The 25,021-nt window shown below is 45.5% G+C and overlaps 1 protein-coding gene across 1 annotated transcript in view; it reads left to right on the top strand.

Moving 5' to 3' along the window:
• The window catches only part of CSPG4 (chondroitin sulfate proteoglycan 4), a 228,423-nt gene extending 203,645 nt beyond the window's left edge, over positions 1-24,778 (top strand). The window contains exons 6-10 of the mRNA XM_063926411.1: positions 7,575-7,770; positions 9,524-9,655; positions 9,731-9,897; positions 9,983-10,166; positions 21,159-24,778. Coding sequence (XP_063782481.1) covers positions 7,575-7,770; positions 9,524-9,655; positions 9,731-9,897; positions 9,983-10,166; positions 21,159-23,248 — 2,769 coding nt within the window. The 3' untranslated portion in view covers positions 23,249-24,778. The remainder of the gene's footprint in view (positions 1-7,574; positions 7,771-9,523; positions 9,656-9,730; positions 9,898-9,982; positions 10,167-21,158) is intronic.
• The last annotated feature ends 243 nt before the right edge of the window (positions 24,779-25,021 follow it).

Genomic DNA, 25,021 nt, shown 5'->3' with positions numbered 1-25,021 from the left:
CTGTGAGTGTGACTTAGCGCCTAATTCAGACTGGATCGCTGCAGCGGCAGCAATCGCAGTCTGAAGCTCTTTGGGGAGTGTGAAAGCATCTCAGGGCTGCGACGATCGCCTCTGCCTGATTGAGAGGCAGAGGCGGTCGCGGGGCGGGAGGGGGCTTGCCAACGGCATTAGAATGCCGTTGGTGGGGCGTGGTCCGGACAACACAGAAGTGTCCGGACCGTTTCGGGGGCGGGCCACGGCGGCTGCGTGACGTCACATGCAGCTGCTGCGACACGGACGCGGCAGGTAGCCGCCTGCCAGCACAACTAAGAGCTACTCGGCAGGTGCAAAAGCATTGCCACAGTGCGCTGATTTCACACCCGTGCGAGTGGAGGGGATTAGGGCCAGACATGCGGAGCAGACTAGCCCTGTGCTGGGCATTCCCCCGCATGTCTGAGTAACTGATCGTAGATGTGCTAAATTTAATCACCTTCTTAATACGCTGGACTGCGACTAGATACAGTCCAATGTATTGCGCAACTAGTAAGCTCGGCTGCAAAGCTGAGCATGGCTACATCTGTAGGAGCTGATTTGGTTGGTACTTTAACTCCTTTAACTTTATCTCTCTACAAAGCATAGTACATATGCGCCTTAAATTCCTATTTTGATTGTTTTATTATGATGTTCCAACATGTTTGCATGTTGGTCCTAATTCAGGTTGGATCGCAGTGTGCGATCCAACCGGAATTTTTGAAAACAAGATGCCGGGGCCTGTGCATGTGTCCGCATTTTCTGCATGGGGCCACAGAAAATGTGATTGACAGGCAGAGGCATTCGCGGGGAGAGGGGGGGGGGGGGCGGGCAAGGTACCGTTTCCATGGCGGAGACGGATCATTGCGGGGGTGGAGCCAGAGGAACATTGGGCGGGCATACAGGGGGGGCGTGTCGGGGGCGTCATTGCGGTGGCTGCGTGACATCACACGCAGCCGTCGCATTTGGGAATATGGCAGCGGGTCTCCAGCGGGCGCAGAAAAGCTGCACTGGCAGGAGGCTTCCTCTATTTCTGACAAGCAGAAAGTGTGATGCGATCGCAATTTCTGCTTGTTGAAGGAGGGGATGCTAGCAAATTCTGCAAATTAGCAGAATTTGCTATCCTTAACTGAATTAGGCCCGAAGTTTTCTAATTTTAGATTTTACAGTTCCTTAAAAACTTTATTAAACTATTTAATCTAGAATTACAAGGAGCAGACAATCCAGCTGTTTTATGGGGTGGTCTTCTGTTTGCCGGCGGACGGGCTCCCGGCGCTCAGTATACCGGCGCCGGGAGCCCGACAGCCGGCATACCGACACTTATTTTCCCTCGTGGGGGTCCACGACCCCCATAGAGGGAGAATAAAATAGTGTGGCGCGCGTAGCGCGCCACCGTGCCCGTAGCGTGGCGAGCGCAGCGAGCCCGCAAGGGGCTCATTTGCGCTCGCCAAGCTGTCGGTAAGCCGGCGGTCGGGCTCCCGGCGCCGGGATGCTGGTCGCCGGGAGCCCGACCGCCGGCCAGCCGTAGTGAACCCGTTTTATGTGTAGGTTTTGGGTCTATTGTACAGCAGATAAAGCAGTCATTTATGAACGATTATCGTTCATAAATGACTGCTTTATCTGCTGTACAATAGACCCAAAGCATATTCATAAGTATCATTGTGATACTAAACTAGTATGTTGTATCGTTCAACGATACAACATACTAGTTTAGTATCACAATGATACTTATGAATATGCTACTGCTACTGGCATTTACCGTAACTTACCTGTCCAGCACAATTTCTTCTTCTGAGCTTCTAGCAGTCATCGCTGAAGCCAAAAGAGGCTTTGCTGGGTTCCCATTGCTGGCAAAGGGACTGTACCTCTAACACAACCTAATAATGTCAATGATAGCACAGGCAAAATCAGCAGCAAGCTAAGCTTACTGTTGTTTGCTAAATACAGAAGGGATGTCATAGTGCGAAAGAGGTTATGACTCATTCTTACATAGAGCCATATATGAATTCTAACAAAGACTGGTAACATATTTTAGTTAGCATCACAGTGTGTCAATCATTTACAAGGCAAAACCAACCTGGTCTTGCCTTGTAAATGATTGCCACTTTAAAAATACGGCATTATTGGCCGAAGTCCTGCACCCCGGGCAACTCAGACTTTATTACATTTACTCCCATAACTTACATGTCCACAGTCTATGAGATCTCACTGTGTCCCCTTCCTCAACAGTGTATTCATCTGAGGTGCTGACTAATCGCATGTGCAGCAGTTGTCGGTGCATAGTGTTTCAACCCAGTGGGAACTCAGCAAAGCCTGGAAAAGCTTTGCTGTGTCTCCACTGGTATCCGGATGGTAGGTCGACATGAATTAGGTAGACAGTCAATAGGTAGGCCACTATTGGTCGACATTTAAAAAAGATTGGCACATTACAATGGTTGACACAGGACAGGTCAACGTGTGAAAAGGTCATTATGACTGTTTTTTTTTTTTTTTTTACTTTTTCATACTGTACCATCCACGTGGACTACAATTGGGAATAGTAACCTTGACCGCAGATGCAAGGGACGCGGTGCACTAATTGGGGTTCCAAAAAAGTTTTAAAATGTAATGTCGAACTTTTCATGTGTCGACCTGTCCTGTGTCAACCACTTTAACTTGTCAACCTTTTTCCTGTGTCGACCTGGTCAATATCGAACAATAGTGGTCGACCTAGTGACTGATAACCAAATGCAGGTCGACCCATTGATCCATAACCGTCTCCATTACTGGCAATGGGCAAGGTGGGTGCTATGGTGTTCGGCGCCCCCCCCCCCCCCCGCCCCCCGCGCAAAATATACATTTGCACCCTCCTCCAAAAGAAGAAGGGCCACACTTCTTAGAGCCAAAAGACTCAATGTGGAGAAATATATATCTACAGTATGTACACTGCTCAAAAAAGTAAGGGGAACACTAAAATAACACACCCTAGATCTGAATGAATTAAATATTCTTATTACATACTTTGTTCTTTACATAGTTGAATGTGCTGACAACAAAATCACACAAAAAATGATCAATGGAAATCAAATTTATTAACCCATGGAGGTCTGGATTTGGAGTCACACTCAAAATTAAAGTGGAAAAACACACTACAGGCTGATCCAACTTTGATGTAATGTCCTTAAAACAAGTCAAAATGAGGCTCAGTAGTGTGTGTGGCCTCCACGTGCCTGTATGACCTCCCTACAATGCCTGGGCATGCCCCTGATGAGGTGACAGGTGGTCTCCTGAGGGATCTCCTCCCAGACCTGGACTAAAGCATCCGCCAACTCCTGGACAGTCTGTGGTGCAACGTGGCATTGGTGGATGGCAGGGCCGTAACTACGTGTGTGCCAAGTGGGCTTGGCACACAGCGCAGTTGCCCTGAGGGCGCACGGCCAGCGGCATGTAATGAGTCAAATTGACTCATTACATGCCGCCTGTTCTGTGCGCCGCCGCGCTGTGGAGGGAGAAGAGAGCAGCGCCAGGCAGGGGAGAAGGAGGAGGAGGGAGGGGGACTGGAGCCGCAGCAGCGCTATTTCATTGGTAGTAAGCGCCGCTGCAGCAGCCCCCTCTCCTTCCGTATTGGCTGCCTGGCACTGCTGTGGATGCTGGGATGTGGTTCCTTCATCCCAGCATCCACAGCAGCGCTAGGCAGCCAATACGGAAGAAGAGGGGACTGCTGCAGCGGCGCTTACTACCAATTACATAGCGCTGCTGCGGCTCCAGTCCCCCTCCCTCCTCCTCCTTCCTACCTGCCTGCACCGAGGAAGCTGCACGAGGAGCCTGTAAGCGGGGAGATGGTAAGTCTCTCTCTCTCTCTCTCGGACACCGTCTGCCATAATGTGTAAAAAGGGGGACTAGCTGCAGCAATGTGTAAAAAGGGGGCCTGGCTTCCGCAATGTGTAAAAAGGGGGACTGGCTGCCGCAGTGTGTAAAAAGGGGGCCTGGCTGCCGCAATGTGTAAAAAGGGGGACTGGCTGCCGCAATGTGTAAAAGGGGGACTGGCTGCCGTAATGTGTAAAAAGGAGGATCGGCTGCCGCAATGTGTAAAAAGGGGTACACCATCTGCCGTAATATGTAAAAAGGGGGCCTGGCTGCCGCAATGTGTAAAAAGGGGACTGGCTGCCGCAATGTGTAAAAAGGGAGACTGGCTGCCGCAATGTGTAAAAAGGGGGACTGGCTGCCGTAATGTGTAAAAAGGGGGACGCTGGCTGCTGCAATGTGTATAAAGGGGGACACCATTTGCCGTAATGTGTAAAAAGGGGGACGCTGTCTGCCGTAATGTGTAAAAAGGGGGACTGTCTGCTGTAATGTGTAAAAAGGGGGACGCTGTCTGCTGTAATGTATAAAAGGGTCTCTACCTGGTGTAGTGGCGCTACTGTGCAGCGTAATTTGAATAATGGAGACTACTGTGCACCGTAGTATGAATTGTTATTATTTTGTGACCACGCCCCTTCCCCATAAAGCCACGCCCCTATATATTTTTCACGCGCCTACGGCGCGCAATGCCCCTATCTTACATGGGGGGGCGCCAATGTCGTTTCTTGCACACAGCGCTAAAATGCCTAGTTACGGCACTGGTGGATGGAGCGAGACATGATGTCCCAGATGTGCTCAATTGGATTCAGGTCTAGGGAACGGGCGGGCCAGTCCATAGCATCAGAGGCGGATTGGCCATAGGGTCTACAGGGAAGATTCCCGGTGGGCTGACGCAACCGTGGGGCCTGTTTTGTTTGAGGACATGTGGTCCTATTTATAGACATGATGAATAAGATGCCAAACAATTTGCATATATGAAAATTACTGTGCCACTTAGCCTGTGATTGCAGATGATCTAGTGTATGCTCTGTCTGCCTGCTTGGCTGACATAAAAGATTGAGTGAATAGTGATTGGGATACGCGGTTGGTGTAATAAGCAAGAAAATATATCTTTCTAAAGAATTATATAGTTTCCTAAATTCTAAAGGTGTATCATATAATGTGCTCATAACATTTAATTTTATTTCCTTTTAACTTCCCCTTGATGCTGGACATCCCCACTATCTGGAAAGTCTTGGGGGGAAGGTGCTGCTGCCATGGCCCATGGCTAGACCTTACACCTCTGGTGCTGCCCAAGTGGGGCCACTAGTACAATTTTTTTCCAGGGCCGCTTTTTGTTCCCAATCCGCCCCTGGAATGCCTTCGTCTTGCAGGAACTGCTGACACACTCCAGCCACATGAGGTCTAGCATTGTCTTGCATTAGGAGAAACCCAGGGCCAACCGCACCAGCATATGGTCTCACAAGGGGTCTGAGGATCTCATCTCGGTGCCTAATGGCAGTCAGGCTACCTCTCGCGAGCACATGGAGGGCTGTGCGGCCCCCCAAAGAAATGCCACCCCACACCATTACTGACCCACTGCCAAACCGGTCATGCTGGAGGATGTTGCAGGCAGCAGAACGTTCTCCTTGGCGTCTCCAGACTCTATCACGTCTGTCACATATGCTCAGTGAGAACCTGCTTTCATCTGTGAAGAGCACAGGGCGCCAGTGGTGAACTTGCCAATCTTGGTGTTCTCTGGCAAATGCCAAACGTCCTGCACGGTGTTGGGCTGTAAGCACAACTCCCACCTGTGGACGTCGGGCCCTCATACCACCCTCATGGAGTCTGTTTCTGATCGTTTGAGTAGACACATGCACATTTGTGGCTTGCTGGAGGTCATTTTGCAGGGCTCTGGCAGTGCTCCTCCTGTTCCTCCTTGCACAAAGGCGGAGGTAGCGGTCCTGCTGCTGGGTTGTTGCCCTCCTACGGCCTCCTCCACGTCTCCTGATGTACTGGCCTGTCTCCTGGTAGCGCCTCCATGCTCTGGACACTACGCTGACAGACACAGCAAACCTTGCCACAGCTCGCATTGATGTGCCATCCTGGATGAGCTGCACTACCTGAGCCACTTGTGTGGGTTGTAGACTCCGTCTCATGCTACCACTAGAGTGAAAGCACCGCCAGCTTTCAAAAGTGACCAAAACATCAGCCAGAAAGCATAGGAGCTGAGAAGTGGTCGGTGGTCACCACCTGCAGAACAACTCCTTTATTGGGGGTGTCTTGCTAATTGCCTATAAATTCCACCTGTTGTCTATTCCATTTGCACAACAGCATGTGAAATTGATTGTCAATCAGTGTTGCTTCCTAAGTGGACAGTTTGATTTCACAGAAGTGTGATTGACTTGGAGTTACATTGTTTTGTTTAAGTGTTCCCTTTATTTTTTGGAGCAGTGTATATGTATATATATATATATATATATATATATATATATATATATATATATAAACAGAAAGTTCAGCACTCACCATAGCAAGCTCACTTATCCTCACAACATCAATAAATAAATGATGGGGGTTTAGTTAGTGAATTGGCCAATAGTGTAGGACCTGCATGAAGGTGGGGTACCTTGGCGAGCGGTTTGCAGGCTTCCGTGCATTGGCCAATTCACTAACTAAACCCCCATCATTTATGTATTGATGTTGTGAGGATAATTGAGCTTGCTATGTCGAGTGCTGAACTTTCTGTTTGTATATATTTGGGTTGGTGGCCATGTGCTGCATGCACCCCACCCTATGAGTGGTGAGTGCAGATATTGCACCCCGCTTCTGGGGTGGCGAGTTGGCGAGTGCTGTGGTTTTCTAGATTTGTTTGTATGTGTATATATATATATATATATATATATATGCAGTATATATAGTTATGGAGCTTTGTCAGCAAGGTTAATCAATAATCTCTATTTGCATAGTCTTTCAAACTGTAGTGTCCACATATTGAACTAAACAACTTTTGGGCATAAGAGAGGACCCCAGTATTATCGACCCAGATAATGCTATAACATGCCTCAGGCATAATAACACATATATTACTTATATAATATTATAATGGCTGCCACCCAGTTCTCATATCTTAGGGCAGTTACAGCCGGACTTATTTTGATTTGTTTGTGCAGTGCAGATAAATGAAATGACATTATACCTTATGCCAAAAGCCCATGTGTACACGCCCTTACTTTGCACATTGAAGCACTGTTCCTGTAACCATGTGTACAGATCTGGCTCGGTGTGTGTATACAGTGCTTATTACATTGTTTACTGGTTTAGAAGGCTTCTCTCTCTTCCCTCCCACCTTCCCATCAATTATCCACCTGTTACAGGTCATGTGAGCCCTCACTGAAAACCAACCTGGGAATCTGAGCCCTGAGAGAAGAAGGTGACTTGATACAGGTGTAGGGGCAGGAGAACCCAGTAGTGTTTTATAGGAGATCACTATTAGATCACAGAAATGGACAGGGAAAGAACATTTTGATTATGCCCAGATGGTGTTTAAACATCCTTTCTTCCATAACAATAAAAGTGTACTGTATATATGAGTAGTCTATATATACTGGAATAATCATTAAAATGTTGAAATCAATTACAGTAAATATGTCTATTTATCTTGTATTAAAAATTGTGTGACGTTCCTGGCTGTACATTTGCACTCATAATGTGACGTATTATAATACATATTTCTGTCATATTAGATATGGGAAGGTGAGACTGCAGTTATTAACCCACAAGCCCTGCTCAGTATTGATGCTGACTCATCCCCTGAAGAGCTGGTATATACCTTCTTTCCTCCTTCCAATGGAGAAGTGATTGTGAGGGAATTCCCTGGGAGAGTTTCAAGATTCACACAGAAAGATTTGGAACAAGGACTTGTGCATTTCATGCACAGAGGTGAGGGACATCAGCTATGAGGAGCTACATTTGTGTGGTGAATGATCAGATGAGATAGGGGAGCAGAGATGGACATTTGGAGAAAACAGGTGATGGAGAATAGTTCAGGCAGGTGTACAATACAATACAATACAATACAATACAACGTGTGAGAAGGTATGAGGGGATGCAGTCAAAATCCCTACATTTGGGATCCCAACAGTCAGAAGACCGACGGCGGGATCCCAACGGACAAACTGCCAAAATCCCAACATATCCCAACCATAAGCAGTGGGGTTAAGGTTAGGTACAAGGGCGAGGGTTAGGCTGCAGGAGGGGAAGGTTAGGATAAGCTGCAGAGGGGGAGGGTTCAAACTCCGGGATACGTCAGGATTCTGTCCGTCTGGATTCCGCTGTCGATCTTCAGACTGTCGGGATCCCGACTCATGGAATTTCATACCCAATCCGATATGAATAAATGTTAGGCAAGTGATGGGATGAGGGTAGGTATTCTTTTAAGCAGATGAGAGTGCAAGCAGGTGAATAGGCAAATAAGAGCCTGCAGCAGCGGCCAATGGCAGATCCCACCCGGGAAGGAACCGTTTCCAATTCCCGGGTGGGATCCGGCATTGGCAGTGTGAAAGGGGTATTAATAGAGGATGGTTCAGTGGTTAAAAGCAGAGCCAGATTAACAATGGTGCGCTTGGACCTACAGTTCCAGGCCTTTACATAAAATAGGCCCATCATCATGACTATGATACCAGATGGTCACATGGTTCGCCATAAATCAGAGTATAAAAAATATCTATTTTCATCACAAAATTATGCATTTTTTCTACTTTTCCATATTTAAGGACACGTTGGGGGAGATTCAAATGTTTGAAAAGTCGGTTGGGTGTCTGTTTTTTCCTATCTAATAGACAGGGAAAAACAGACTCCCAACTGACTTTTCAAACATTTGAATCTCCTCCATTGGGTCTAATAGTGTAGGTGGTGAACGTGTCCACATGGTACTGGCCACGTCCACACACGATTGATCACAGCTCCTCTGTTTCTCACAATAGGCCCTTGAACATTTTTAGCCACAGGACTGAATCTTGCCCTTGTTAAAAGGGGTATACAGCCGTTGATATGATAGTTGGGCCAGATTAGATTGAACATAGTAGTGTGGTCAGGAGATTTGTGAGTGGGACCACAGTGGGAAACACATGGGAGTGGAAAAGAAACTGAGGGAGAGACAAATGACTGAATTAGTGAAAGGTTGGGGCATGTCAAGGATATTAAGTGGTGAATGGTTAGGAAGAATGGAGAAAACATGTTTGAAAAGAACACAATCTGATAACAGTAACATCTAAAGGAAAGTATAAAGGGCCCCATACACTAACGCGACATGTCCGACCGTCATGTCGCAGGCGATTACCCCGGCAGCCTCCCAGGTGGCAGAATCGGCCAAGATACATCGTATGCTGTCCTTTTGCATACAATGTATCTTAGGCGATCCCAGCCATGCCTGCGGGAACCGACATATCACGAGTGCAGCACTAACGATCTAGGGGAGCCGATCCGACCCTCATGGCAACGCGCATCGGATCGGATCGAAAACACCTCCAAAATGCCCGATTTCAGCCGATATATCGTGCTGAATTCCCAAAATCGGATGAAATCGGGCATTATCGTTCAAGTGTATGGGGCCCTTAATAAAGGGGTGCAGAAGCGATTGATAGGCTAATAAGCTACAGTATATTTGAGTGACTCCACAATTTTTTCCAATCAGGAGAAACAGATGGCGGATTCTTCTTCACAGTTTCTGACGGAGAAAATGACTCAGAGAAGCACTTTTTCCGTGTTCAAGCCACACTTATCACAGTCAGCATGAAATCTCTTAATGACCTCATAGCATGTCCACGTAAGTGGCAAAACTATTTGCACATCTACAACAGAGTATTCCATGCTCTAAAGGGTATTTTTATGTTTGTACCAGGATCCCTACAACAAATCACCAGTCAAAACCTGAATGCCGGGACAAATGAAGGAAAGGATGCACAGCCTGTGTTTGTGTATTACATTGAAAATCCTCCACAGATTGGTCAGATCATACGAGGAAGAGACATGGAGGGGACAGTACTGAGTAACTTCACTCAGTCCGAGGTGAGTAGATGTATGTCCATTTACACAACTCCATCTTACATAAAACCCTTTCAGATTCTTGCAGCACATTCCCTTTTATTTGCAGGTGGATGCAGGTTTAATATTTTACCAACACATTGTAACTCCAACACCATTTTGGACCGCTATGGATAACTTCTCATTCCACGTACAATCCCCCCGTGCAGTGTCTTCCCGGTATATCATGAATGTGACAGTGACGTTTGAAAGCCCATGTCCACAGCTGCACACACAGCTCTGGAAGAACACAGGTAAGGCTCAGGGAAGGGAAATTAAGTCTGGAAATGTTATCTATTGTTAGTAACCTATACAGTCCCTTGAGCATACTACATATCATTGCACACACTGATAACCAATAATTTACTGATTACACATTTACTTTAAACTTCAGAGTATCATTTACACTTTTGTCAGTTTTTTTCCTCAGTATTTTTGCAGTCCTTAAATAAATTTTATATTGGATGTGCATGTGTAAATGGGGGTATAGTGTGATTTGTCAACAGTGACCATGACAACAGTCATCAGGTCAATTCATTCATTGTTACTGTCGACCGTGTGACCAGATATCATCTGAAGGTTCTTTTTTAATTGTTGCCTAGATGCCTAGCACTTATTGCTGCTTTTCTAAAATATACTACACTAATTCCTGCAATATTCAAGTTTGAAGCTCAGGGGCAGATTTATTAGGCTGGTGAAGGGATGAAGTGGAAGGTGATAAAGCACCAGCCAATCATCTCCTAACTGTCAAGTTCTAGGCTGGGTTTGAAAAATGACAGTTAGGAGCTGACTGGCTGGTGTGTTATCACCTTCCACTTTATCACTTCATCAGGCTTAATAAATCTGCCTCACAGTTGGGCAAGTGGCTTAACTATAGGGGAAGTCAAGAAGGGGCAGAAGTACCACTCAGCAGTAAGAGGCTGCTTACCCAACTTTAATTTTTGTATGTTCAGGACGTGTATTAAAGGAAAATTCTAAATTCCTGGTTTGACCACTTTAATATGGCACCTGGGCCCTGTCCTTACGTACCATTACAGACATAAGCCCCTTGTTTGCGGCTCAGTATTGACACAATGATCCTCTATGGACACAATGACCCTCTATGGCCTATATGTGCGTAGCTAGACATCCCTTAGCCCATCGCACAGGAATAAATAAACCCCACAGTGGTGCAGGAAAACATACAAAGTTGATGCCTACTGTGATAGGTATATACTGTATGTGCGTAGATAAACATTGCATGATACTCAGTGGCACTTCATTTTTGTCTCAAGGACTTTTGACAGATCTGTAAAGATCTCTATATACAGCAGCTGTCTGCTGTGTGTCATAATGTGTCAAGGCTCAAATCAAATCAATAGCTTCTTTCTCCTCAAGCTACAGGAGGTTTGGGAGGGGATGTTGTAGAAAAGTTTCCTGCATTGATTTCCTGTGAAAACCTGTCCGGGAAAGAGCCCATGTAAACCATGCCCATATATTGAATCTGAAGTTTATGTTTATGCTGGGTACACACTTGTCCAATCCTCAGCAGATCAGATTCCATATCAGACTGTTTATACAATCCACAAGGGCGAAAAAGTAGCAGGTGCACTGTCTCACACTAGCTCAACCTGTAATAACCAAAGGCATTTAGCATAATCCTGGCCAGGGCTATTAGCTTACCCACCGCGCCAAGGTAGCCTCTCATTGGGTAAGTCCCTAACACTAACTATAAGGGTTCAGGTCCGGGGGGGCAGGACACCCAAGAGCCAACTAGCCAGACAGCCCCAGGACATCGCAAGAGTGATACAAATAAAGGGTTAAAGAGGTAGGAGCAGCTACTGTGTGAGTGATGTGAGGAGTGTTTATACAATCCTACTGCACACCTGATAGCAGATTCTACAGCCAATCCTGTGTACACACTTGTCAAATCTGTGTCTGCTGAAAAAATGTATTTGGTTGTGGTCAGTGTGGTGGGGGAAGAATTATGAATAAACTATGGTGAGGGGGTGATTATTAACTAGAGATGTGCACTTGAAATTTTTCGGGTTTTGGGTTCGGTTCCGCGGCCGTGTTTTGGGTTCGACCGCGTTTTGGCAAAACCTCACCGAATTTTTTTTGTCGGATTCGGGTGTGTTTTTGATTCGGGTGTTTTTTTCAAAAAACCCTAAAAAACAGCTTAAATCATAGAATTTGGGGGTCATTTTGATCCCAAAGTATTATTAACCTCAAAAACCATAATTTCCACTCATTTTCAGTCTATTCTGAACACCTCACACCTCACAATATTATTTTTAGTCCTAAAATTTGCACCGAGGTCGCTGGATGACTAAGCTAAGCGACCCAAGTGGCCGACACAAACACCTGGCCCATCTAGGAGTGGCACTGCAGTGTCACGCAGGATGGCCCTTCCAAAAAACACTCCCCAAACAGCACATGACGCAAAGAAAAAAAGAGGCGCAATGAGGTAGCTGTGTGAGTAAGCTAAGCGACCCTAGTGGCCGACACAAACACCTGGCCCATCTAGGAGTGGCACTGCAGTGTCACGCAGGATGGCCCTTCCAAAAAACACTCCCCAAACAGCACATGACGCAAAGAAAAAAAGAGGCGCAATGAGGTAGCTGTGTGAGTAAGCTAAGCGACCCTAGTGGCCGACACAAACACCTGGCCCATCTAGGAGTGGCACTGCAGTGTCACGCAGGATGGCCCTTCCAAAAAACACTCCCCAAACAGCACATGACGCAAAGAAAAAAAGAGGCGCAATGAGGTAGCTGTGTGAGTAAGATAAGCGACCCTAGTGGCCGACACAAACACCTGGCCCATCTAGGAGTGGCACTGCAGTGTCACGCAGGATGGCCCTTCCAAAAAACACTCCCCAAACAGCACATGACGCAAAGAAGAAAAAAAGAGGCGCAATGAGGTAGCTGTGTGAGTAAGATAAGCGACCCTAGTGGCCGACACAAACACCTGGCCCATCTAGGAGTGGCACTGCAGTGTCACGCAGGATGGCCCTTCCAAAAAACACTCCCCAAACAGCACATGACGCAAAGAAAAAAAGAGGCGCAATGAGGTAGCTGTGTGAGTAAGCTAAGCGACCCTAGTGGCCGACACAAACACCTGGCCCATCTAGGAGAGGCACTGCAGTGTCACGCAGGATGGCCCTTCCAAAAAACACTCTCCAAACAGCACATGACGCAAAGAAAAAAAGAGGCGCAATGAGGTAGCTGTGTGAGTAAGCTAAGCGACCCTAGTGGCCGACACAAACACCTGGCCCATCTAGGAGTGGCACTGCAGTGTCACGCAGGATGGCCCTTCCAAAAAACACTCCCCAAACAGCACATGACGCAAAGAAAAAAAGAGGCGCAATGAGGTAGCTGTGTGAGTAAGATAAGCGACCCTAGTGGCCGACACAAACACCTGGCCCATCTAGGAGTGGCACTGCAGTGTCACGCAGGATGGCCCTTCCAAAAAACACTCCCCAAACAGCACATGACGCAAAGAAAAAAAGAGGCGCAATGAGGTAGCTGTGTGAGTAAGCTAAGCGACCCTAGTGGCCGACACAAACACCTGGCCCATCTAGGAGTGGCACTGCAGTGTCACGCAGGATGGCCCTTCCAAAAAACACTCCCCAAACAGCACATGACGCAAAGAAAAATGAAAGAAAAAAGAGGTGCAAGATGGAATTGTCCTTGGGCCCTCCCACCCACCCTTATGTTGTATAAACAGGACATGCACACTTTAACCAACCCATCATTTCAGTGACAGGGTCTGCCACACGACTGTGACTGAAATGACGGGTTGGTTTGGACCCCCACCAAAAAAGAAGCAATTAATCTCTCCTTGCACAAACTGGCTCTACAGAGGCAAGATGTCCACCTCATCATCATCCTCCGATATATCACCGTGTACATCCCCCTCCTCACAGATTATCAATTCGTCCCCACTGGAATCCACCATCTCAGCTCCCTGTGTACTTTGTGGAGGCAATTGCTGCTGGTCAATGTCTCCACGGAGGAATTGATTATAATTCATTTTAATGAACATCATCTTCTCCACATTTTCTGGAAGTAACCTCGTACGCCGATTGCTGACAAGGTGAGCGGCGGCACTAAACACTCTTTCGGAGTACACACTTGTGGGAGGGCAACTTAGGTAGAATAAAGCCAGTTTGTGCAAGGGCCTCCAAATTGCCTCTTTTTCCTGCCAGTATAAGTACGGACTGTCTGACGTGCCTACTTGGATGCGGTCACTCATATAATCCTCCACCATTCTTTCAATGGGGAGAGAATCATATGCAGTGCCAGTAGACGACATGTCCGTAATCGTTGGCAGGTCCTTCAGTCCGGACCAGATGTCAGCATCAGCAGTCGCTCCAGACTGCCCTGCATCACCGCCAGCGGGTGGGCTTGGAATTCTGAGCCTTTTCCTCGCACCCCCAGTTGCGGGAGAATGTGAAGGAGGAGATGTTGACAGGTCGCGTTCCGCTTGACTTGACAATTTTCTCACCAGCAGGTCTTTGAACCCCAGCAGACTTGTGTCTGCCGGAAAGAGAGATCCAAGGTAGGTTTTAAATCTAGGATCGAGCACGGTGGCCAAAATGTAGTGCTCTGATTTCAACAGATTGACCACCAGTGAATCCTTGTTAGGCGAATTAAGGGCTCCATCCACAAGTCCCACATGCCTAGCGGAATCGCTCTGTGTTAGCTCCTCCTTCAATGTCTCCAGCTTCTTCTGCAAAAGCCTGATGAGGGGAATGACCTGACTCAGGCTGGCAGTGTCTGAACTGACTTCACGTGTGGCAAGTTCAAAGGGCAGCAGAACCTTGCACAACGTTGAAATCATTCTCCACTGCGCTTGAGACAGGTGCATTCCACCTCCTATATCGTGCTCAATTGTATAGGCTTGAATGGCCTTTTGCTGCTCCTCCAACCTCTGAAGCATATATAGGGTTGAATTCCACCTCGTTACCACTTCTTGCTTCAGATGATGGCAGGGCAGGTTCAGGCGTTTTTGGTGGTGCTCCAGTCTTCTGTACGTGGTGCCTGTACGCCGAAAGTGTCCCGCAATTCTTCTGGCCACCGACAGCATCTCTTGCACGCCCCTCTCGTTTTTTAAATAATTCTGCACCACCAAATTCAAGGTATGTGCAAAACATGGGATGTGCTGGAATTTGCCCATATTTAATGCACACACAATATTGCTGGCGTTGTCCGATGCCACAAATCCACAGGAGAGTCCAATTGGGGTAAGCCATTCCGCGATGATCTTCCTCAGTTGCCGTAAGAGGTTTTCAGCTGTGTGCGTATTCTGGAAACCGGTGATACAAAGCGTAGCCTGCCTAGGAAAGAGTTGGCGTTTGCGAGATGCTGCTACTGGTGCCGCCGCTGCTGTTCTTGCGGCGGGAGTCCATACATCTACCCAGTGGGCTGTCACAGTCATATAGTCCTGACCCTGCCCTGCTCCACTTGTCCACATGTCCGTGGTTAAGTGGACATTGGGTACAGCTGCATTTTTTAGGACACTGGTGAGTCTTTTTCTGAGGTCTGTGTACATTTTCGGTATCGCCTGCCTAGGGAAATGGAACCTAGATGGTATTTGGTACCGGGGACACAGTACCTCCAACAAGTCTCTAGTTGGCTCTGCAGTAATGATGGATACCGGAACCACGTTTATCACCACCCAGGATGCCAAGGCCTCAGTTATCCGCTTTGCAGCAGGATGACTGCTGTGATATTTCATCTTCCTCGCAAAGGACTGTTGGACAGTCAATTGCTTGGTGGAAGTAGTAAAAGTGGTCTTACGACTTCCCCTCTGGGATGACCATCGACTCCCAGCAGCAACAACAGCAGCGCCAGCAGCAGTAGGCGTTACACGCAAGGATGCATCGGAGGAATCCCAGGCAGGAGAGGACTCGTCAGAATTGCCAGTGACATGGCCTGCAGGACTATTGGCATTCCTGGGGAAGGAGGAAATTGACACTGAGGGAGTTGGTGGGGTGGTTTGCGTGAGCTTGGTTACAAGAGGAAGGGATTTACTGGTCAGTGGACTGCTTCTGCTGTCGCCCAAAGTTTTTGAACTTGTCACTGACTTATTATGAATGCGCTGCAGGTGACGTATAAGGGAGGATGTTCCGAGGTGGTTAACGTCCTTACCCCTACTTATTACAGCTTGACAAAGGCAACACACGGCTTGACAAATGTTGTCCGCATTTCTGTTGAAATACTTCCACACCGAAGAGCTGATTTTTTTTGGTATTTTCACCAGGCATGTCAATGGCCATATTCCTCCCACGGACAACAGGTGTCTCCCCGGGTGCCTGACTTAAACAAACCACCTCACCATCAGAATCCTCCTTGTCAATTTCCTCCCCAGCGCCAGCAACACCCATATCCTCCTCATCCTGGTGTACTTCAACACTGACATCTTCAATCTGACTATCAGGAACTGGACTGCGGGTGCTCCTTCCAGCACTTGCAGGGGGCGTGCAAATGGTGGAAGGCGCATGCTCTTCACGTCCAGTGTTGGGAAGGTCAGGCATCGCAACCGACACAATTGGACTCTCCTTGTGGATTTGGGATTTCGAAGAACGCACAGTTCTTTGCTGTGCTTTTGCCAGCTTGAGTCTTTTCATTTTTCTAGCGAGAGGCTGAGTGCTTCCATCCTCATGTGAAGCTGAACCACTAGCCATGAACATAGGCCAGGGCCTCAGCCGTTCCTTGCCACTCCGTGTGGTAAATGGCATATTGGCAAGTTTACGCTTCTCCTCCGACAATTTTATTTTAGATTTTTGAGTCCTTTTTTTACTGATATTTGGTGTTTTGGATTTTACATGCTCTGTACTATGACATTGGGCATCGGCCTTGGCAGACGACGTTGCTGGCATTTCATCGTCTCGGCCATGACTAGTGGCAGCAGCTTCAGCACGAGGTGGAAGTCGATCTTGATCTTTCCCTATTTTTGGAACCTCAACATTTTTGTTCTCCATATTTTAATAGGCACAACTAAAAGGCACCTCAGGTAAACAATGGAGATGGATGGATACTAGTATACTTATGGATGGACGAGCGACTGCCGACACAGAGGTAGCTACAGCCGTGGACTACCGTACTGTGTCTGCTGCTAATATAGACTGGATGATAATGAGATAAAAATAAAATATATATATATATCACACTAGTACTGCAGCCGGACAGGTATATATATTATGTAATGACGGACCTGCTGGACACTGTCTGTCAGCACTGCAGACTCCTAAAGTAAGCTACTAGTATCAAGAAGATAGAAAAAAAAACACGGGTAGGTGGTATACAATTATGGATGGACGAGCAACTGCCGACACAGAGGTAGCTACAGCCGTGGACTACCGTACTGTGTCTGCTGCTAATATAGACTGGATGATAATGAGATAAAATTAAAATATATATATATATATCACACTAGTACTGCAGCCGGACAGGTATATATATTATGTAATGACGGACCTGCTGGACACTGTCTGTCAGCACTGCAGACTCCTAAAGTAAGCTACTAGTATCAAGAAGATAGAAAAAAAAACCACGGGTAGGTGGTATACAATTATGGATAGACGAGCGACTGCCGACACAGAGGTAGCTACAGCCGTGGACTACCGTACTGTGTCTGCTGCTAATATAGACTGGATGATAATGAGATAAAAATAAAATATATATATATATCACACTAGTACTGCAGCCGGACAGGTATATATATTATGTAATGACGGACCTGCTGGACACTGTCTGTCAGCACTGCAGACTCCTAAATTAAGCTACTAGTATCAAGAAGATAGAAAAAAAAAACCACGGGTAGGTGGTATACAATTATGGATGGACGAGCGACTGCCGACACAGAGGTAGCTACAGCCGTGGACTACCGTACTGTGTCTGCTGCTAATATAGACTGGATGATAATGAGATAAAAATTAAATATATATATATATCACACTAGTACTGCAGCCGGACAGGTATATATATTATGTAATGACGGACCTGCTGGACACTGTCTGTCAGCACTGCAGACTCCTAAAGTAAGCTACTAGTATCAAGAAGATAGAAAAAAAAACCACGGGTAGGTGGTATACAATTATGGATGGACGAGCGACTGCCGACACAGAGGTAGCTACAGCCGTGGACTACCGTACTGTGTCTGCTGCTAATATAGACTGGATGATAATGAGATAAAAATAAAATATATATATATATATATCACACTAGTACTGCAGCCGGACAGGTATATATATTATGTAATGACAGACCCGCTGGACACTGTCTGTCAGCACTGCAGACTCCTAAAGTAAGCTACTAGTATCAAGAAGATAGAAAAAAAAACCACGGGTAGGTGGTATACAATTATGGATGGACGAGCGACTGCCGACACAGAGGTAGCTACAGCCGTGGACTACCGTACTGTGTCTGCTGCTAATATAGACTGGATGATAATGAGATAAAAATAAAATATATATATATATATCACACTAGTACTGCAGCCGGACAGGTATATATTATGTAATGACGGACCTGCTGGACACTGTCTGCAGAATGCGTTTATAAAAACACCACACGACGAGTGTTTAACTTTTTCAGGCAGACAATCACAATATACTGGTGGTCAGCAGACAATCACAATATACTGGTGGTCAGTGGTCACTGGTCAGTCACACTGGCAGTGGCACTCTGGCAGCAAAAGTGTGCACTGTACTTAAAATATGTACTCCTGCTATAACTGCTCCCCAGTCTCCCCCACAATTAAGCTGTGTGAGCAGTGAGCACTCAGCACAGTCAGATAATGATATACAGTATTACATATGATGCAGCACACTGGGCTGAGCACAGATATGGTATGTGACTGTGTCACACTGTGTATCGGTTTTTTTTTTTCAGGCAGAGAAGGGATTAATTAAACTGGTGGTGGTCACTGGTCACACTATCAGCAAGTAGTACTCCGTCCTAAGCAGACAATCACAATATACTGGTGGTCAGTGTGGTCACTGGTCAGTCACACTGGCAGTGTGGCACTCTGGCAGCAAAAGTGTGCACTGTACTTAAAATATATTATTTATTTATGTACTCCTGCTCTAACTGCTCCCCAGTCTCCCCCACAATTAAGCTGTGTGAGCAGTGAGCACTCAGCACAGTCAGATATACAGTATTACATATGATGATGCAGCACACTGAGGCTGAGCACAGATATGGTATGTGACTGTGTCACACTGTGTATCGTTTTTTTTTCAGGCAGAGAACGGATTAATTAAACTGGTGGTCAATGGTCACACTATCAGCAAGTAGTAGTACTCCAGTCCTAATATGCTCCCCAAAATTAGTAAATACTAAATAGTGTCTCTAACTCTCTACTCTCTTCTCTATAAACGGAGAGGACGCCAGCCACGTCCTCTCCCTATCAATCTCAATGCACGTGTGAAAATGGCGGCGACGCGCGGCTCCTTATATAGAATCCGAGTCTCACGATAGAATTCGAGCCTCGCGAGAATCCGACAGCGGGATGATGACGTTCGGGCGCGCTCGGGTTAGCCGAGCAAGGCGGGAAGGTTCGAACCTGCCTCGGACCCGTGTAAAAAGGCTGAAGTTCGGGGGGGTTCGGATTCCGAGGAACCGAACCCGCTCATCACTATTATTAACTAATGTGAATGATGTTTCCCATATTAAAAAATAAACTAAAAATAATAGTGGAGTCTCCCCAAACACTCTATAACCAGCCCTGCAGCGTAATTTGGTAATGGAAATTAGAGGGAAAACCAGCGTGGGGTTGCCCCTATTTCCGAAACCAACACCAAGCTAATCCAGCCAGTGGGATAATGCGATAGCAGGTGGCGACGGTCTGTAAGCTCTTTTGCATAGCCGCTGCCGACCAGGACTTCCTCTGTCATCTTCTACATTATTCATTGCGCCTCCTCTGCTGTTGGACTGACCCCCGCTGCCTTGCGCTGGCTAATATTAGTCAGCGCATGGGGGTGGGGCAATGGAGTGGTGAGCCGCAGCCATTTTCTCACTCTGCCATTTTTAAAATGGGAAACATACCACAGCACACTCGCTGCCAAACTCTGCACTAATGGTTGGCAGGTACTGGATCTGCAGGCCCGACGTGTCCCAGCACCATGCATACCACCACTGTGTCATGCTGTGTCACACAACATCGGAGGACGATGTCAGGATCCCTCCGGATCCCGCAATGACAGTGGTGTGCAGGATTGGTCGCCTGCTCCGGTCTCAGCAGCCTACGCACTTGTATACTGGTCTGCGGATGGGTCACCAGGTTGTTAAGCCTGTTTAAAAAACAGGCGACCAGGATAGGTGTATGTGTCGATCGGCGGAGGGTGCACACTTGTCCAGTGTCGGACAGACCGGTCGGTCGGGAATGGGATCTCCCGAGAACTGGGCAAGTGTGTACCCAGCTTTACTCTCTCTTTAAAGAGGAGGGTGCTTGTTTTATGAATTAACTAGACTTGTTGAAAACAATAGAAAAAACCCTCTTCCGCATCCAATAACCCATGAGAAAAACCGTTAATTACTAGTCTGCACTGGTTTTCTTACTTTGGTGTCCTGCTCCACCTTGGTGCTCACTGACCTGTAGTGCATAGATTTCTCGTGTAAAGAAAGGGAGCAGTGCCACTGTATACGTATTCCATAGGTTAATATCTACCAAAGAGATGTGAATTTTTATTACAGTATATCCAAATGTCACTTCATGCTGAGGGTGTAAGCTGCTTGTTCCATACTACATCAAAGTAGCTTTTTCAGATGTGAATTATATCAATTACTCACAATTTGCAATCATGCAGCCAGGTAGCGTTATAGTAACATAATTTCATCATCAATTTCAATCAAAATTGAAGCACATACTTTTTTTTGTTTCACGCCAAGTTCCATTGTGCTTCATCTGTGACTTTGAGCATATTTAAAACTAATTCCTGAGTAGTTAAAATCGCAGCCTGGCATCTCTGCTAAAGATTCAGTGGCGTTTCTCTATGTCTGTGCAAATTGAAATAAAAATTCACTATGCTACACCGCTTGGCTCACTTGAGCTGCATAGTGTATGAGAACACATCTGTAGTTAAGTTAATAATTACAGAGGTAGAATAAGTGGATAATTTTGATTTAAGTATTCAGGTGGCAGTAAGTATCTATATAGAATAAAAGGTATGCTAAAGGTATTAAATATGATAAGTGATAATTGCCCTGTAATGATTTCTGGTGTTTTAAATTGTTACCTATACCATTTTTATGTTTATACAGGTCTTCGTATCCTGCAAGGTGGTTCTACACCCATCACTCTTAACTCCCTTGATGCTTCCAACCTTCTAGCAAATCCAAGTGTCTCCAGCATTTCTCATGATGTGGTTTTCTTGGTCACAAATTTCCCATCACAGGGCCATCTCTCACTATATGGTGACACTCTGAACTCACAGATTTCGTATTTCTTACAGTCACACCTGGAGAATGGAAGTCTGCTATATATCCATACAAAATCTGGAGGCCTGGATGACAGCTTTCAGTTCACAGCCAGACCATGGCCTAAATCCCAGCCTTTTCATGAACGCGATCATGATGTTGGTATCTTGGTCAATGAATCGTTTAATATAACATTTACTAGTTCACCCATGATACCACCCATTATACTTCAACCAAAGTCAACATTACTCCTGCCAGTGGGCTCATATGTTTCACTTACTCAAGATCATTTATCTTTAGACACTACACTAGCATCACCTGATAAGATAGTTTATACTATACTGGATTTACCAGTAGGCATATCAGTTGAAACCTTTGGAAGCCAATCTATGCCAGTCACACAATTCACACAAGATGATCTTGCCAAGTCACGGATCATGCTCATGGCTAACATAACTGCAGTTTCAGGTGAAATCAGAGTTAATGTCACAGATGGACAGCAAACTCCTCTTATAGGAAAACTACCTGTAAAGGTTCTCCCAGTTCATCAGGCTGTTCTTGAAGTCAAACAGGAATCGGGCAGGGCAAAGATCACACTAGGACATATACCGCCAACATTGGGCAGAATGGCAGATACCTTTTTCTATAAAATAACAAAGAAGCCAAGTTATGGGCAGGTAGTAGTTGGCCAGGACACAGTATCAGAGTTTCAATGGAAACAGGTGAATAACAATGAAGTATCTTATGAATTCACCAGTTTCTTGTCCACCCAAGATGAGTTTGAACTTCTTGCAGTCTCCAGTTTCGGGGAGGAAGTTATTGTTGGGAAAGTGACAGTAGTAGTGTCAGCAATGGTGAAGATAGGAGATAGGCAACAATGGCCAAGGGGATGTACTATTATGCTAGGGTCAGATGTTGTTGATGCAAGTGAACTTGAGAAACATACAAATAGTGTTCCTCAATTCATAGTTCTTCGCCAGCCAAGGGGAGGAAAGTTGATGAAATTTCCTTATCAGGGTAGCAGAGGAGAGGGAGCAAGCACTAATGTCTTCACACAACTGGAGCTAGACAGTGGACTAATTGGTGTGGAGTTATGGGAAGATGAGCCGAGTAGGACAGACATAAGAAGTGACCGACTTTCTCTGATGCTCAGTGCTAGTCAGGTACCCCCTGCAAATGTTACTGTGAGATTTACTACTGTACCTTATAACTCGTCCCATTCCTACACTGCCACCCTGCTCAGAGTTGCTGGGCACTTGCAGACCACGACAAATGTAGCAATTCCCACAACAGCTTTAGAATCCACAAGCATGATGTTCACCACTCACATACACTCTACAAATATTGGGTCAACCTTAGCATCCACGAGCAGTGAGTCAACCACACAATTAGAAACCACTACACAATTAGTTTCTACTACTGATTTAGGCAAAACTAATAATTTGATACCAATCACAAATTCAGAATTAACAACAACACTAGAACCTACAACACATCCAGATATTTCCATCAATACTACTCAGCCTAATACTTTCACACCAGATCTTTGGGTGTTGAAAGACCGAACATGGGATATAACCATGAATAGTTCGAGGATAAATGCCTCTACTTCACCCAGCCCAGCAGAAGAGCGTACAGTCCTTGCTTTTATGAATTCACACATATATAGTATCATACTTCCTGTCTGTCTAGTATTGCTTTTGGTCGCAGTTGGTCTTCTTCTTCTAGCATATTTTGTGCGCAGGAAAAAGATGGGAAAGCATCACGTCCAAAAAGCAGCCACTTCTGCTGCCAAGACTGAAAATGGAGCCACAGATCGGCAAACATTTCGTCCAACTGAGCCTGAAAGGGGAATCCCTCTTTGTGAGGTTGGAGGACATAGGGGCAATGGTGTTGGAGGAAATGGACAACCTGGCAGCCAGTACTGGGTCTGACTGTAAAAAAAAAAAAGAAAAAGAAAAAAAAAGACTGCTTTCCTTGGTAGGCTCTAAACGCGGGAGATGTCCTCCCAACAACACTCTGGCTGGAAAATAAAGTGGGAGTCAGCACTCACTCTATCTCTCTGTCTTTTTATAAAACAGTGCAGTGTGGGCCTATTTTAGAACATTCTCAAGATGTGTCTTCACAGCTAGGACAATCTGTACTGGACTTAGCTACATCCCAGCACGTCTACCCCAGAAACTGAACTAATTAGAACTTGGACAGCCACCCACAGTAGTACCTGAACAATTTAATATCTACATAGTTTCTATTCTTCTGAGGGTATGGGTGATATAGTGAAGGTACATTGGACAACATATATCACTAGGATCATTGTGTGTTCTTTAGAGCAGCACTGACTGACATGGCCTGTGCAATTAAAACTGTCCAGGGCTTTATATGTTTTGTTGGAAAAATTAAATAATAGGTTTTCACAGAAAATCTCCCGTAGACTCAACCTGTCCACAAATACTGACCAAATATTTCTTGTATATATTTCATAGATTTATTTATATACATGATTTCTTATTAGTCCTTTGACTAATAAGTTACGTCTCAAAAGGTATCTAGGTTACAGACAAGCCAACTCTGGTTACTTCCTGTAAATTTGAAAGTCTATACTCAGTTATTAAGTGCAACAGGGGTGACTGAAGATGTTATATTGTCTGAGACAATAGCATAACCTGTCATCCAACAACTCTTTAGCAAAAATAAACACCAATTTTTAAATGAGTGCAGTGCACTTATTACTTGCAGGACAAGAAGTCCAATTGAAGGACTATACTGGCTGATATGGATATTAATATTTACCTAGCTCTTAAGAGGACAGTTCTAGAGATCATAAAAATGTTCATACAACTTTTTCCTCATTGATCCTGCCAACTAACAGAAGTATCTTTAACATTCACCCACTAGGTATGATTATACTATAACCATTTCCCCAGATGCCAGCTTTGCATGTCATGGTGCAAGAGTCAGTCTCAGGTATAATATAGGAGTGTTAGCTCTGCAGGTTCTCATGTATTCAAATTTCAAATATTATGTTAAGATAGAAAGCAGAAACAATCGCCATAATCTCCTAAAATATAAGTTAAGTAAATAGTGAATTGGGAGAAGGTCTAAGCTACCTCAATATAAAAAATGACTTTCTAGAAGCCCTTCCTCCAAGAGGAACTAAAGTTATTGTAAGAGAAAAGTGAATGTCATACCTAAGTACATTACACCTACATCCAGTTTGAGCGCTTCACCTCGCTGTAGTAACTTATATTCCTTTTAATTGTATTCAGGGCCCAACATTAGCAGTAGTCTTCTATATGTATGCTGCAAACGGTACAGGAAGATCGTTTATGTCTCATCTCACTCCTATTTATATGTATTGTAAACACCTACAGTATACCAATACTGTCTCTGCAAATTCATCAGTCCGGTTTACCCTATTCAGCAACGTAAAAAGTATGTGATGTCATTTGTTAAATGTAATAAAAAAAATGGTTACTTTGTGTTGTCAGTTAGTGACTATTGAGACATAGGACATGTACAGGGTTTGTAATTAGATGTCTGCCCTTAATTTCCTGGACAGTGTGTATGCCTTTGTCTGTGCAACCTTCAACTATTGCTTTACTAGCTCCATTTAATCTACAGCTCACTTTGCTAAAGGCCATCTTATTTTATTAACGCACATTCTTATGTACCAGCCAGCAAAGGTAGGTGTTCTACCGAAGAAATCT

The sequence above is a fragment of the Pseudophryne corroboree genome, chromosome 6, assembly GCF_028390025.1.
Source record: "Pseudophryne corroboree isolate aPseCor3 chromosome 6, aPseCor3.hap2, whole genome shotgun sequence".
Lineage (NCBI taxonomy): Eukaryota > Metazoa > Chordata > Amphibia > Anura > Myobatrachidae > Pseudophryne > Pseudophryne corroboree.
This window is presented reverse-complemented; position numbering and strand designations above follow the sequence as displayed.